General features: G+C 44.8%; 1 protein-coding gene across 1 annotated transcript; it reads left to right on the forward strand.

The window, feature by feature from the left end:
* The first annotated feature begins 3,583 nt into the window (after window positions 1-3,583).
* On the forward strand, window positions 3,584-8,502 carry TAC1 (tachykinin precursor 1). Its single transcript, XM_062495161.1, has 5 exons — window positions 3,584-3,715; window positions 3,818-3,914; window positions 4,550-4,573; window positions 6,229-6,282; window positions 8,453-8,502. The coding sequence occupies exons 1-5, from the start codon at window positions 3,593-3,595 to the stop codon at window positions 8,500-8,502; spliced, it is 348 nt and encodes a 115-aa protein (XP_062351145.1). The 5' UTR covers window positions 3,584-3,592.
* Window positions 8,503-12,840: the final 4,338 nt, after the last annotated feature.

The following is a 12,840-nucleotide window of genomic DNA, read 5'->3' on the forward strand; positions in this document are numbered from 1 at the left end:
ATCATCAGAAAATTCAAATAAACATTTCGCAAGGATAATCACACAGGAGGTATTACATTAAGCCTACTGAAAAACCAATTCTCTGAGGTGTGTTTCACAGGCAATTGCTTCCCAAATAGTTTTCCATTAGTGTTGAGATTCAAGCCACAAGAAGTGCCTTTAGTCCAGTTCCTAATCCTTATTAGGGAAATGTCTGGATAAGGACTCTGAAGGCAGCTTTCTCTATCACTTCCACAGGAAACTTATTTGTCATTTGTCAACCCTTATTTGGGTCATTTGGATCTAATGATCTCTTGATTCATGACCAAAAATCTTCAGTCTGGTTGTTAGAAATCACATGGTCTAACTGTAACAGAGGGGTGGGGTCTGTGCCCTCAGCATGGGTAGGAGTAGGAATATTCACCACAGACACCTTGTACCTGCCTTTGAGCTCACATATTTATTCACAAGGTTGCTCATAGATATAAAACTGCTAATGTCATCCTGAGAAAGAGGCAGCTTTATAACTGTGAGTATCTTGTGAATAAATATGTGAAACAGGTGGTTTTGTTTTTGCACAAAGGGCACTTTACCCTGCTCTAGTACATCCCTAGGGTAGGGACTGGGCAGCACAAAGGCAGGAGCTTCAGCTTGCTTCCTTATTTGAGTTTTCTATGCCCTTTTCACATGAAAACAATGAACTCAGAAAATTTTCCTAGGAATCAACTTTGCTCATTAGCCATGAAATCTGCTCACTTTCTGAAAAGTTCATAGTGCAATGTCTGGCTATTTCAGGTCAAAGAAAGATTAAACAGCCAATTTATTTTAAAATTGAGAAAGAGAAAAGTTAGTTTGATCTATTAATCAGTTTTTCACTTCCACCCAAACTATTAGATAAATCTGAGATGAAATACGTGAATTCATTAAAGTCTCTGAAGACTGGAAAGGACCCTTTTTTAATTTTTCTTCTCTTGGTCTCTCAAAAATTAAAATCTTTTCAATTTTATAGGTCAAGTTATGGTTACATCCATTTTGGTAAAATTATGAATTAGAGAATTAGAACAGATAGGCTATTTCAGTTCAAATGTGTATTTTTCATGGACTCCCAAGTGATAGAAATTGACTTCATGGGAAGTAGGGAGTTCTCAGGCTTTCTGAGAGACATGAACTTCAGGAACACTTGCAGGATTGGCAAGCCTGGTTTGATATATCTGACCAGTGCCCTGTTGCCACTATAGTAAACAGAAACAAAATAATAAAACCACAAGAAAACAATTTTTCTTCAAGAGACTTCAAAATTCACACATCAAAGGGAGCGCTGCAGTGTGGCAGCATGAAAATCTGATGGTTTGGGTTTCCAGAGTTGATAAACACTGTAGTTTCTGCCAGCTTGTTGATAGTCAGAATAAGGAGCATTCTCTCCACCCCATTCTCAAAGTCTCAACAGAGGTGCTCACTGCAAGTGCTTGGGCTGAATGAAGTCCCTTCTCCAAACCACTCTTTCTCAACCACACTCTCATGCAGCCCGTGTTGACCAGAGCGATCCTCAGCTCACCGGGTCACAATCTTTCTTATTAAAGTGTAATCTTATAGACAAAGTGTAGACACCCTGAGAACCTGGAATGGTCTCATGCCTGATTGTGTTCTGGGGAGTGCTTTGAGTTCTGAAGAGCAGTTCTGGTTAACACAGAAGTCTGATATAAATCACGTCTTTATTTAGAGAAGTTTCTGAGTCTCCCTTGGATCCACAATTATATGCCAATGAACAATCCTTAGACAGGAGGTTTTCCACTGTAACCTTAATGGTAGCATCCTGGAGCAAGTAGAGTGGTGGTACCAAGGAGCTCCTGAGCATCCCGTTCTCTATCAAAATAAATATTGCTAATTCCTGCTAAACTCTGTCCAGACTCCCTGTTCTAGGCTTATAACACACAGGCTGAGGGAACACTAAGGTTAACTGAGAAGCTTCATGCACAGTTGACCTTGGAGAAATAAGATGGGATAACAGTGAAAGAGATAATAACCTAAAGAATTACCTGAGCCGAATGCCAGCAGCAGCACAAAGCTGTCATAGGGGAAGGATGCCGGCAGGGACGTGCTGGAGAGACTGGCTCAGTACTCTTTCCAGTACAGACTTTCGCCTTTTACAGCAGCCAGCCCAGCGGTGACCGGCCGCTCCCGGCGGCTGCAGCCCCTCTGCAGGTGCACACACACACCAGACCTGGGGTGCCAGGCGCCCCAAGCCGGCACCCACCCGGTCAGTGCCCTCCTCAGCTTCCTGCATCCCTCACTTTTAGTCCCGGTGGGCTGCGGCTACCTGAGCAGCGGCACGGGGGAGACAGACGAGGAGGAAGGAACCGAGGCACGGGAGGATGCCCCTCGGAAGGGCCGCCGGGGCTCCCTTCTCGTTTCCCTCTGCTCTTCCTCCCGTCGGTGCCGCTCGCAGAGGAGAGCAGCTCTCCGTGCCCTGGGGAGCGGGGTGGAGTGGCAGAGGCGACAAGCGGCATCTGCACCCTTACATCCGCATCCCGCATCCCGCATCCCGCATCCCGCATCCCGCATCCCGCATCCCGCATCTCGCGTCCCGCGTCCGCCGCCGGGCCGCGCCCTGCCCGCGGACGGTTCGGGGCGGCCCCGAGGGCGCGGAGCTGCGGCGGGAGGAGCGGCGGGGCAGCGGGGGAAGCCGCCCGGCCGACCCGCACTGCCCGGCCCCGGGAAGAGCCGAGAGGCGCCGCCGGAGCGGGGGGCGGGGGCTGCTCGTCGGGGCGGGGGCTGTCACGGGGCTGGGACGATAAAACCGAGGGTAATTGCACTTAGGCAAATGAGGCTGCCTCTGCCCTCCCCATCTCCAGGTATATAAAGTGGGGAGCGCTCCCGCGGCCGGCCAATGCTCTCGGAGAGCAGCGCCCGCCCTCCCCGCTGCAGACGGTGCGTGCGCTGCGGGAGCCCGGCCGGCCGCGCCCGTGTGCGAGGGGTCCGCTGGTCCTGTGGTTGTGAGGGGGTATGCGTGTGGACCTTTTTGTCCCGGTCTGTATGTGTGTGCCTCTCTGGGGAGGGGGTGCCTGTACGTGCTTGTGTGTCCGCCCGCGCGCGCCTCTGGATGTGCCAGCATGTGTTTGTGACTGTCCTTTTGTGTCTGTCTGGATGTGCAAAGGGATGAGCGTGCGCCAATGGGCACGTGTATCTCCGTGTTTGTGCGTGTGGGCAGCTACATCCCTGTACGGGTGTGAGCATTTAAGGTGCGTAGCTCTTTGCATCAGTTCGTAAGCGGACGCCTGTGTACCTGGATGGGTGCATCTTTGGGAAGGTGTGATTCCTAGATGTGCACGGACGTGTGAGGGGGTGTTTAGGTCTTCCCCCGTACGTGCGTGTGTGAAGGGGCAGCGCTGGCCGTGCGTGTGTGTGCTGGAGAGCGCACTGAGCTGTGCGCCACGCGTGGGTGTGGGGTGTGTGTCTGTCCAGAGGGGCGAGAGGCAGTCGGGGCGGGGGTGCCGCTGTACCTGGGCTGTACGTGCGGGGCAGTTTGGCCCCAGCAGTGCCCGGACAGCTGTGTCGGTGTCGCCCCCGGCTGCCAGGGCTCCAACCTCTGCCCCCGCAGGACGTCGAGGAGGCGATGAGGCTCCCGCTGGCTTTCGCCGTGCTCCTCCTGGCCTCGTCGCAGGCGTTGGGCGAGGAGATGGGAACCACCGATGACCTCAGCTACTGGTCCGACTGGTCCGACGGTGATCAGGCGAAGGTGAGCCCCGGCGGCCCCGCGGGGTCCGGAGCCAGGGGCTCAGTGCCGGGCGGGACCGAATGGGGGGGTCCGCACTGAGCGCCGCCCGCTGTCGCCCCGCAGGAGGAGCTGCCGCTGCCCCTGGAGCACTTCCTGCAGAGGATGGCCCGGAGACCCCGGCCCCAGCAGTTCTTCGGCCTCATGGGCAAGCGGGATGCCGGTGAGCGGGGCGCGGGGCTGGCTGCAGCGCACGCCGCTCCGCACGCCTCTTCCCCCAGCGCCTGCCCAAACGTTACGCGGTTATCGCTCGGGGTTAATGTGTTACATCTGCTTCGTAGACTGCCATGAGAGTACTTTGAGTTTAGGCTTTTTCGTTTGGTTGATTCTTTTAAGTTTTGTATGAGATAAACTCACTGATTGGAAAAGAGAGGGCTTTAAAATCTTGCGTGTGTACCTGTTACAGCGTGGAAATCCCAGTAAGGTATGGGATAAGGCATGATAAGGCATGATAATTCATAGGTCAGCATATGAGCCACTGAATCACCAAAGTATTGAAATTGGTTCAGTATACAATTTTTGTCACGTTTTTTACATGTTCACTGAACCAAGAATTGATCTAAGAAATTGGAACAAAAGTAATCTAAATTGTGTGGGTTAAGCTGAAACAAGTTTTTTAGTCTCTTCAAAAAGAAATGCAGTTGTAAACCATCACCCTAATTTTCTTAAGTGGAATGTGTGTAGGTTAGCTTTTCTGTTTGGTTTTTCAAAGCTTTGCAGTAGCATCAAACGTATATGCCAATCCTTTTCTAACAATTCTTTTTGTCTTTTTTCTCTTTCCTTTCCTCTTCCAATCAGGATATGGCCAGATCTCTCACAAAAGTAAGTTAAAAAAACCCCAAGTATTTTAAACAGTCATTAGAAGATATTGTAATAGAGAATAGCGTATTTGACATGATTACTTAGAAGGTGACTGATTTCAACAAGGGACTGGCAACACCACTGGTGGATAAATGATCTGTTAAAGAATTGAAACCTTCCCTTCAGTGCCACTGTGAGCCTTTATCTCGTCTGAGTTGCTGCAAGCTTTGAGATTTCAATCCATATTAATGTGCGGATGTTGCAGCTCTCTCTTATTTCCCAAGGGGGGATTTTGTAAGCCTTTCTCTTTGGCAAGGCAGGCTTACTGCCAGACTCTGAGAGGAGCAATTAAGATGGCAAAATCTGGAAAATTAGAATAATGAATTCCCAAGTCCCCAAGAATGCTTTCATGGGAGTGCCCATGTCCTCACATGCGAGATACCGCATCTGTGCTCTCAGCATTGTCTGAGAATCACAGAAGGGGCTGCTTTGATGATGTGCTGCCATATGAAGAGCCGTATCTTCCCCCATTAATAAGTGTGCCTTGCTCTGCTTCTGTGCAACACCAAGCAGGAGATTATATCAGCACTGGGATGTTACCTTGCTCTGCACAGTGCTCGTTTTATTTTCTGAAATTATCTCACAATGTAAAGAGTACCTGGAAGATTTTTATTTAAGTAAACATGATCTTAAATATCACAGGACCTGTGAAACCTCCTCTGTCCACAGAGGCCAGCAACTGTCCCAGTGTCCTACTAGCCACAAAATGCTTTCTCTAGGGTTATGTATCGCAAGACAAAATTAAGAGTCTGATACAAAGCTCATGCCAGATTACCTGCTGACTAAAGTAAAAAAATATAGTTTTCTGAAACTGCTTCCGCTTGAATTAATACATGTGAGGTCTGAGTATCTAGATTTGTGTATGAATTCACCAAGCAAAATTCTTTCCAAGGAGAGACTTCTATGTCTGTCTAAAAAGCCAGTTTAGATAAAGAAGAATGGTTCATTTTAATTCCTTATCTGAAATTATAGCTACTACTATAACCTGAAATGTACTGTAGGTCTAAACTTGGAGTAATTTATCCTCTACACTTCCAGTATCTTGAGAATTACTAATGGGACAGGAAGATAATACCTGAACTTATAAATATTCCGAAAATAGAGCCAGGCTGCCTAGCTCAGACGTGGACAGACATAGAGTCCCATTGGCTCTCTCTTCAGTAAGGGCTCGACCTGATCTGTGAGGGAGGATTTTCTTCCATGTTACAGAAATAAAACAACAACAACTGGAAGAGATGCATCACACAGATGCAGGCTATACCAAGACACTGCCTTCTTGTGCATTTTCTCAGATCAGTAGGAATTGTACTGGGAGAGAAATAAGATTTGTACTGTTAGTGGCCATTTTTTTTCCTTTATACTTAAAAAAACCTCAAAACCCAAAGGTCTAGCTAAGCTAATGAGAAGATGTCCACTCACTGGCCTGTGCCTTGGTCTATCCTGTTTGCTTTGATTAGTCAGACTGCTGTTTTTTCTCTGTTTTCTGAGAGTGATCTGAACAACTGGTCTGTGATATAAGCAGCTTCAGACCCTGTCTTCTTTCCTTGCAACAATGTTATTTTAAAAGCCTTCCTAGTTAAAAATGTATTAAAACACCCCTAAATATATTTTTTCAGGGCATAAAACAGACTCCTTTGTTGGACTTATGGGCAAAAGATCTTTAAATTCTGGTATGTATTTGACTAAATCTGGTACTTGGTGATATACAGCCTCTTCATTCCGTTGTCTCTTTATTCTATCACAGCGGATGGAAGAAGCAGTTTTTATGTAGTGTAGATCCAGAGTTCTCTAAAAAAAAAAATTCATTATCAGTATGCTCTTCATTACTCAAGATTTTTCACTTCAACGCTTGAAATGACCAGGCTGGAAAGCTGCAGGCAAGCTCAGGTAGAATTCCCTAGAGCACTTTCATTACTGCCCTGTCTTTGCGTGTTCTGCTAGTCTCCAAAGAGCTAAAAGAAAAGAAGCCTAAATTTTACTCACATATCAAAAAAAAATCTGGAAGCTGAAAATGCAAGGGTTGGTTAACTTGTGGTCTAAATCCAGATTTACTCATCAGGTAAAGGGATGTCTTCTCTGCAGATCCTTATTCCTAATACTTGGAGTAGAAGGTGAAAGAACAGAATTTTGCCATTAACACCATCTCATTCAGCAGATCAGGCTGTTAAACCTTCACAGTCTTTTTCAGCTTTTGACTTCACCTAAAAGCATTTTAAACTCTGAATGGATAGTGTGAATTTATTTTCCCATAGCATCCATACAGTGCAGAATTCTCCTCTCCCCTGGCATGCAGAACCCCTGTGGGAAACTGGAGACTCCTCATAGCTCTACCTTCCTTCCCTGTGCTATAGGGCTGTACTGAGGAAATCCCTCACTGTGAACCATAAAGTATCAGCTGATTCTCTAGGATAAGAATTTTTAAGAATAAAAAACCAAATATGTATTTCATGTCTCTGAAATAGTTCTCACTGTTTTGTTAAATGTATGATAAAAGTTAAATTACTAGCTGACACCTTCATATTATGTGGATATATGCTGTGATCTATATTCTGCAATTATGGTTGTCAGTAACTTTTATTTTCAATTAAACTCCCTTCACGACTGGTAATATTGCTCTCTGCATTATTTTGCAAATTGCTACATATCATGTATAATTTTCTAAAGTGGCAATAGCTATTAAACGCATAATACCTGTAAATATATCTGCTATCACAGAAGTAAATAGCCTGTAAGTAATAAATTGGGTTTGCTTTCCACTGGGATTACATTTACATTAATGTGAGAATGTAAAATAGAGAAAATGTTTTAAGAAAATGCAAATATTTTATTGCCTTAATTTCAAAATTGCTGGTATAGTCAGTAAACTGTTATGTGGTATTTCTAACAAAAGGGAATAATGATGTTTTAGTCTGTTGGGCTATGTAACACCTGTCTGACAGGTAAAACTAGAATTCAGAGCTTTTGTGCCTGATTCGTTGATGGGGAAATGGTAAGAAGTTTTTTCTGCTACACTAGAGGAGAAGATAGGACATAAAGAATGTATAATCAAAGCAATATTAGGAATAGTAAGTGTTAAGACTACCCTCACTTCTCCCCTTTGGAAGATACTTAACTGGGCAGGACTGTAGCCCCATGCTGTAGTTTTCTTCTGCAAAAAGCCCCTGAGCTCCCTGGTAATGGGCAGGAGTTCATGCTGTCCCTCTGGCTGTGAGCATGTTGCTGATTTATGGCCTCAGGTGCCAAAGAAGGGTAAGGGGATGCTGATGTGTCAGTCCTTAGTTTGGGGACAGCCTTGCTCAATAAGGGCTCTCTGGATTTCACTCTCACTTTAAATAAGCAAGAAGGAGAGATCTACCACTGCTAAACATAAAATATGTTAGTTAAGACTATTTTAGCCTGCAGCTTGTCAGCATGGTAGTCTGAGTACGTCTGAGGAGCTTGGCTCCTGCTGCAGTGTACAGTAAAATTATCCCCGTGTGCAGGGCTTGCAGACAGGGAGAGTTTCAAGGAGCTGACTGCACAGGAATTAAGGTGGATATGTCTGTGGAGAAACCCTCTACCACAAATTGACTTGAATGCTTAGATCCCATCAGTTAGATGAATTACTGGGAGGTAAAGGGGCTCTGAGTTAATGGTGCTTCAAGCAGCTCAGGGACAAGAGGTGGAAAACACTGCTCAGACCTTCAGCCTTCTGGAGGACAGTGTAGTCTGAGAGGTAAAACCAAATCAGAGCAGCTCAGGGATGGTGCCAACTGGCTGCAAGTCTCTGACACTTTTTGTGCTTGCTGGTGTTCATGCAAGGCTGTACCTTGTGCTTCAATCTGCTTTCATGTTTTGCAGGGTCCTCCGAAGGAGGTGTAGCACAGAATTACGAATGGAGGCGTAAATGAAATATTCCTGTGCATTATTTATTAAACTTCATTTGTCCTAATGACCAATGCAGTGTAATATAAACTAACCACTGTATGAAAGAATTATTTATTTAATAACTGAAGAGGTTTTGGTTTTTTTTTTTGAGTTGTACATTCAATAAAATTATTATTTTTCATATTGTGGCAGTGACATGTTGTGTAGGTGTGTTGTGGTTCTGAAAGGACCAGAAACCCTGGTGATGTCTCACAACAAAGCACATTGTTTAATATGACCTGTAAAGTTATGTTTCCTAAACAAGCAAGTGTTCTTTTGTTCATTGAAGGCGAGTCTATCAGCTTCACAGCTAGTGCAGAACAGAACTGATGTTCAGTCTAGTGCCTCAATTTGTTTTCATGGTTTATAATGTACTGTAATTTCTGTATCAAAAATATATTTGTATCATTGCAGCATGTTTTATGTTCTGTGATTATGTATCAATATATTTTAAAAAGGGGGATGGATAATGTTTGAATGGGAATCCAAGGTCTTCGTTTCATAGTCTGGAATTTTATGATAGTAACATTTTAAATAAAAACTATTCTGGGGCTTTTGCAACATACTTCCTTTGGTGATAGTAATGGAGTTATTTCCCATGTTGGTCTGGAACGAGATTTGGATCCAAACAACAGTGGTCTGAGACTGGAAATAAATATAAAATTATTTTCTTTTTTGCAGGGAGGCTGTGAGCCTCCTCATCTGTGTTTGGTGGATGTTTGAGGGATTTGTTACTGGAGATAGGAGTTCCAGAATTGCTACAGGTCACACAAGGTGCCATCCCTTATAAACTTGATGGAAATCATGGAAAAACATGATGTATTCCATAGCTCCAAGGGGAATAATTTGCTGTGGGATTAATCCAATATTGTAGGTTTATTATTTGAAAGCCAAGCTCTTAATAAATTCTATCTCTCAGATTCACAATAAAAGCACCTGTGGGCATGAATCCATGCAGCATAAAAGAAAGAAAATGTGACTATAATTATCTTTTTGATTAAAAGATCTGATTACTATGTATCAAGGATAGTCCTGAAATGCAACATCCATCTTACCAGATGCCAAGGCATCTGAAGTTCTATCTTCTTTCCCCCTGCTACAAGCTGTACTTCTCTGATGCTATGATGCAAACTTTCATAGCAGATGAACAAAAATACCAATAAATAAAAAATCAGTGTATACAAGCTAAATTTAAAAATAAATAATACAAAGGGATTCACTGCTTGTTGTTTTCCATTTTGGAAATGTACTCGTACACCTCTGTTTTCAAAGTTACCTGAGACATCATTACAACTACCCCCATTAGGAGCCAGGTGCGTGCTGTACCTCAGTCCTGCTGGGTTAGAAGCAGCACCTAAGCCTGTCCATACTTAAAACAGATCCTACTTTCAGCTAGGTAGAAGCCAGACCTATCAAGGTGGGGGTTGCTACATGCTGGAAAACTGAGGTAACTTGTGTCAGGGACCAGAGTGAGGTGAGACACAGGGGTTGTACTGGCACTCTGGCAGCTCTTTGTCTTTTCAGGGCTAATTTTCAGACTAATAAACTTCTGTATGAGCTCCCACTGAGCTCAGTGAGCAGGAGAAGCTGACTGCTGTGTTAGCAGCACAGCAAAAGGACAGTGGAAATCATGTTGAATAATGCTTGGTGAAGGGTAGAAAGAAAAACTTCAAAAAATATTGTTACTCTTGCCTGGAGGACCCCAGCGCTCACAGAGCTCACAGTCGGTGTGTGCTGAATTGTGAGGGACAGAAAGGAAAGAAAAAGCCCCCTATCCACTCCCTGCTGCCTGTACACATCAAAAACCTCCCTGCAGAAGAAACCATTGCAAAGCCCACAAGTATACATAGGCTTTAAGCATTTGAAAGACAGCACAGGTACTAAATAACAGCATCAGGTAAACAGTTAGGACTGAATTTTCTAGAAAAAACTTAGAATGGTTTGGGTTGGAAGGCACCTTTAGAAATCATCTGGTCCAACCCTGTGCCATGGACAGGGACACCTTTCACTAGAGCAGTTTGCTCAGAGCTCCAACCAAAATGATACTCAACATGTCCAGGAATAGGGTATCCACAATTTCTCTGGGCAATGTGTTGCAGAGGCTCATCACCCTCATTGTAAAGAATTCCTTCCTTAAAACCAATCTAAGACTACCCTCTTTCAATTTAAATATCTGATCATCTTCATGCCTACCCTCTGTAGTTGCTCCAACAGATCCATGTTCCTCCTGTGCTGGGAAACCCAGAGCTGGATGCAGCACTGCAGGAGGGGTGTCACCAAAGCAGAGCAGAAGGACAGGATCACCTCCCTCTCCCTGCAGCCTGCACTGCTTTGGATGCAGCCCAGGATGTTGTTGTCTTTCTGGGCTGCCAGCTGGGTCATGTTGAGTTGCTCATCCACAAAGAGCCCCAAGTCCTTTCCCTCAGGGCTGCTCCCAGTCCATTCCTGCACAGCCTGTATTTGTTCTTGGGGTTGCCCTGACCCAGGTGTGGGACCTTACACTTGGCCTTGCTGAACATCGTGAAATTCACATACTTGCAGATGTAAAAGTCCTTCTGGTGGCATCCCCTCAAGCATGTCAGTGACATTATTGATGCATTTTTTGTACTGATACAATTTACTCTAGAAGGAAGGGCTGAGCCTCTGTCATCAAAATAGTTTTCTTTTATACGTCAGTGTCTTGAGTAGTTTCAATATGGTATTTTTGGCAAACAACTGATTTTAATTCCTGGTGGCAAAATAATGTCAGATTTGTGCTAATTTGGAATTAGAAAAATAAGTTTCAAATTGGCATTGATTTATATGTTTGTATAGACATATATTCCAAGCTAGAAATAAAGCAAACACACCAAATGGCATAGTCTGAAATATTCCAACTGACTCTACCAACAAACATGAAAAACCCCTCATCACATTTCAGCACTGGCAGGAAAAGGGAGCCCTCCTCTCATTTCTGTGCTGGCAGGGATGGATCAGCCAAGCCTTGCCACATTGGGGCTGTGCCTGCTCAGCAGGTCCTGGGCAGAGATGGAGGTGCATGAATTGCACACATCTGCCAGCATCCAGTCCAGTTGCCTCCTGCCACAGAATCCCAACCTCTCTCCACAGCAACATTTACCCTCACAGGCATGCTGGGATCCTGGAGACACAAAGAGGAATTATGTCTTTTGTCTGCCTTTAGCCTTAAGCAATATAGTCTATAGATTATTGAGTACTTCAAAGAGAGTTTAAAATCATTTCTGTGGTCTTTAATGTCCCTTTTAGGGCTCCATCTGCTTTTAAACCCTTTTATATGTTGGGCAGGATTGCTTGCAGCCCCATGTGTGACTTGGGTTTCTGGGCAGTGCCCACTCTCCAGCTCCACTGCAGGCTTTGGAGAGGTTTTCACTAAATCCCTCACTGTCTCCACAACAGCCAGCCACATCTGTGACACAGATTGAGCTCTTCTTGGTGGCAGCAGACTGACATCCATCATGTTGCATAAGCTAATCAGTAACACTGCAGCAAGGGCATCTGGTAGCAAAATGCAAACAAGATTTAAATAAAGCAATAGAAGTCTTTCTAGAAAATCAGCACAGAGAGTAAATCCTATGCTGACAATTGTCCCCACTGGGGATGCTATAGGCAGTTTGACATCACAGCCCACCTCCAACATGCTTAACATCTCTTCAGGTTATTTTTTACCCCAGAAATACATCCATCATCTGCATTGTGACGTGTGGCTGCTCTTCTGGTAGGCACTGTCTCCGTAACACACAGGCACTCCTCCTTCACGCAGACAGGGATGTTGAAGTCAAGTTCTCAGAAGCCTGTCTGCCCAAGAGTGACACAGAGGGCCAGCAACTCTATCCATCATGTCCATCACTCTGCTGTTGCATGGAGACTGGTTGTCCATACTGGAGATAAAGTCAAACTTAACCTGGTAAGCCAAAGCCAGAGCCATTGCTCACAAACCCTGCCCATGAAGTGGGGAGCTGGGAGGGGGGTCTACCTCACTTCACCTGGGGAGCTCAGGCTCTGCAGTGCTTGCCTAATTCTGATGCCACAAGCAAGTCTTTGCTCTGTTCATGCCAGGAGACTGGTATTTTTCAGCATGGTCCCAACCAAAAGAGAAGGAAGGATCTGGAAATGTCTGGGCATGGGGATCTTGCAGGAACCCAGCCCTTTAGCCATCATGATCAAGAGCAGAAAAACATCAAGAGGTTTTTTGAAAATTATAAAAGCAAGTCTTTAAAATGCTGTTTATTCAGAGTATGCCAGTAACAGCTCCTTCAGAGCTACCAACAGCCATTATTTAAATTCAAACTTTGTCCCTTAAACAT

This window comes from Cinclus cinclus, chromosome 1, assembly GCF_963662255.1.
Source record: "Cinclus cinclus chromosome 1, bCinCin1.1, whole genome shotgun sequence".
NCBI classification, from domain to species: domain Eukaryota; kingdom Metazoa; phylum Chordata; class Aves; order Passeriformes; family Cinclidae; genus Cinclus; species Cinclus cinclus.

Coding starts and splice junctions, on each gene's coding strand:
- TAC1 (XM_062495161.1), top strand. CDS start 3,593: ATGAGGCTCCCGCTGGCTTTCGCCGTGCTCCTCCTGGCCTCGTCGCAG. Junction 4,574..6,228: donor TGGCCAGATCTCTCACAAAA/GTAAGTTAAAAA, acceptor ATATTTTTTCAG/GGCATAAAACAGACTCCTTT. Junction 6,283..8,452: donor CAAAAGATCTTTAAATTCTG/GTATGTATTTGA, acceptor CATGTTTTGCAG/GGTCCTCCGAAGGAGGTGTA.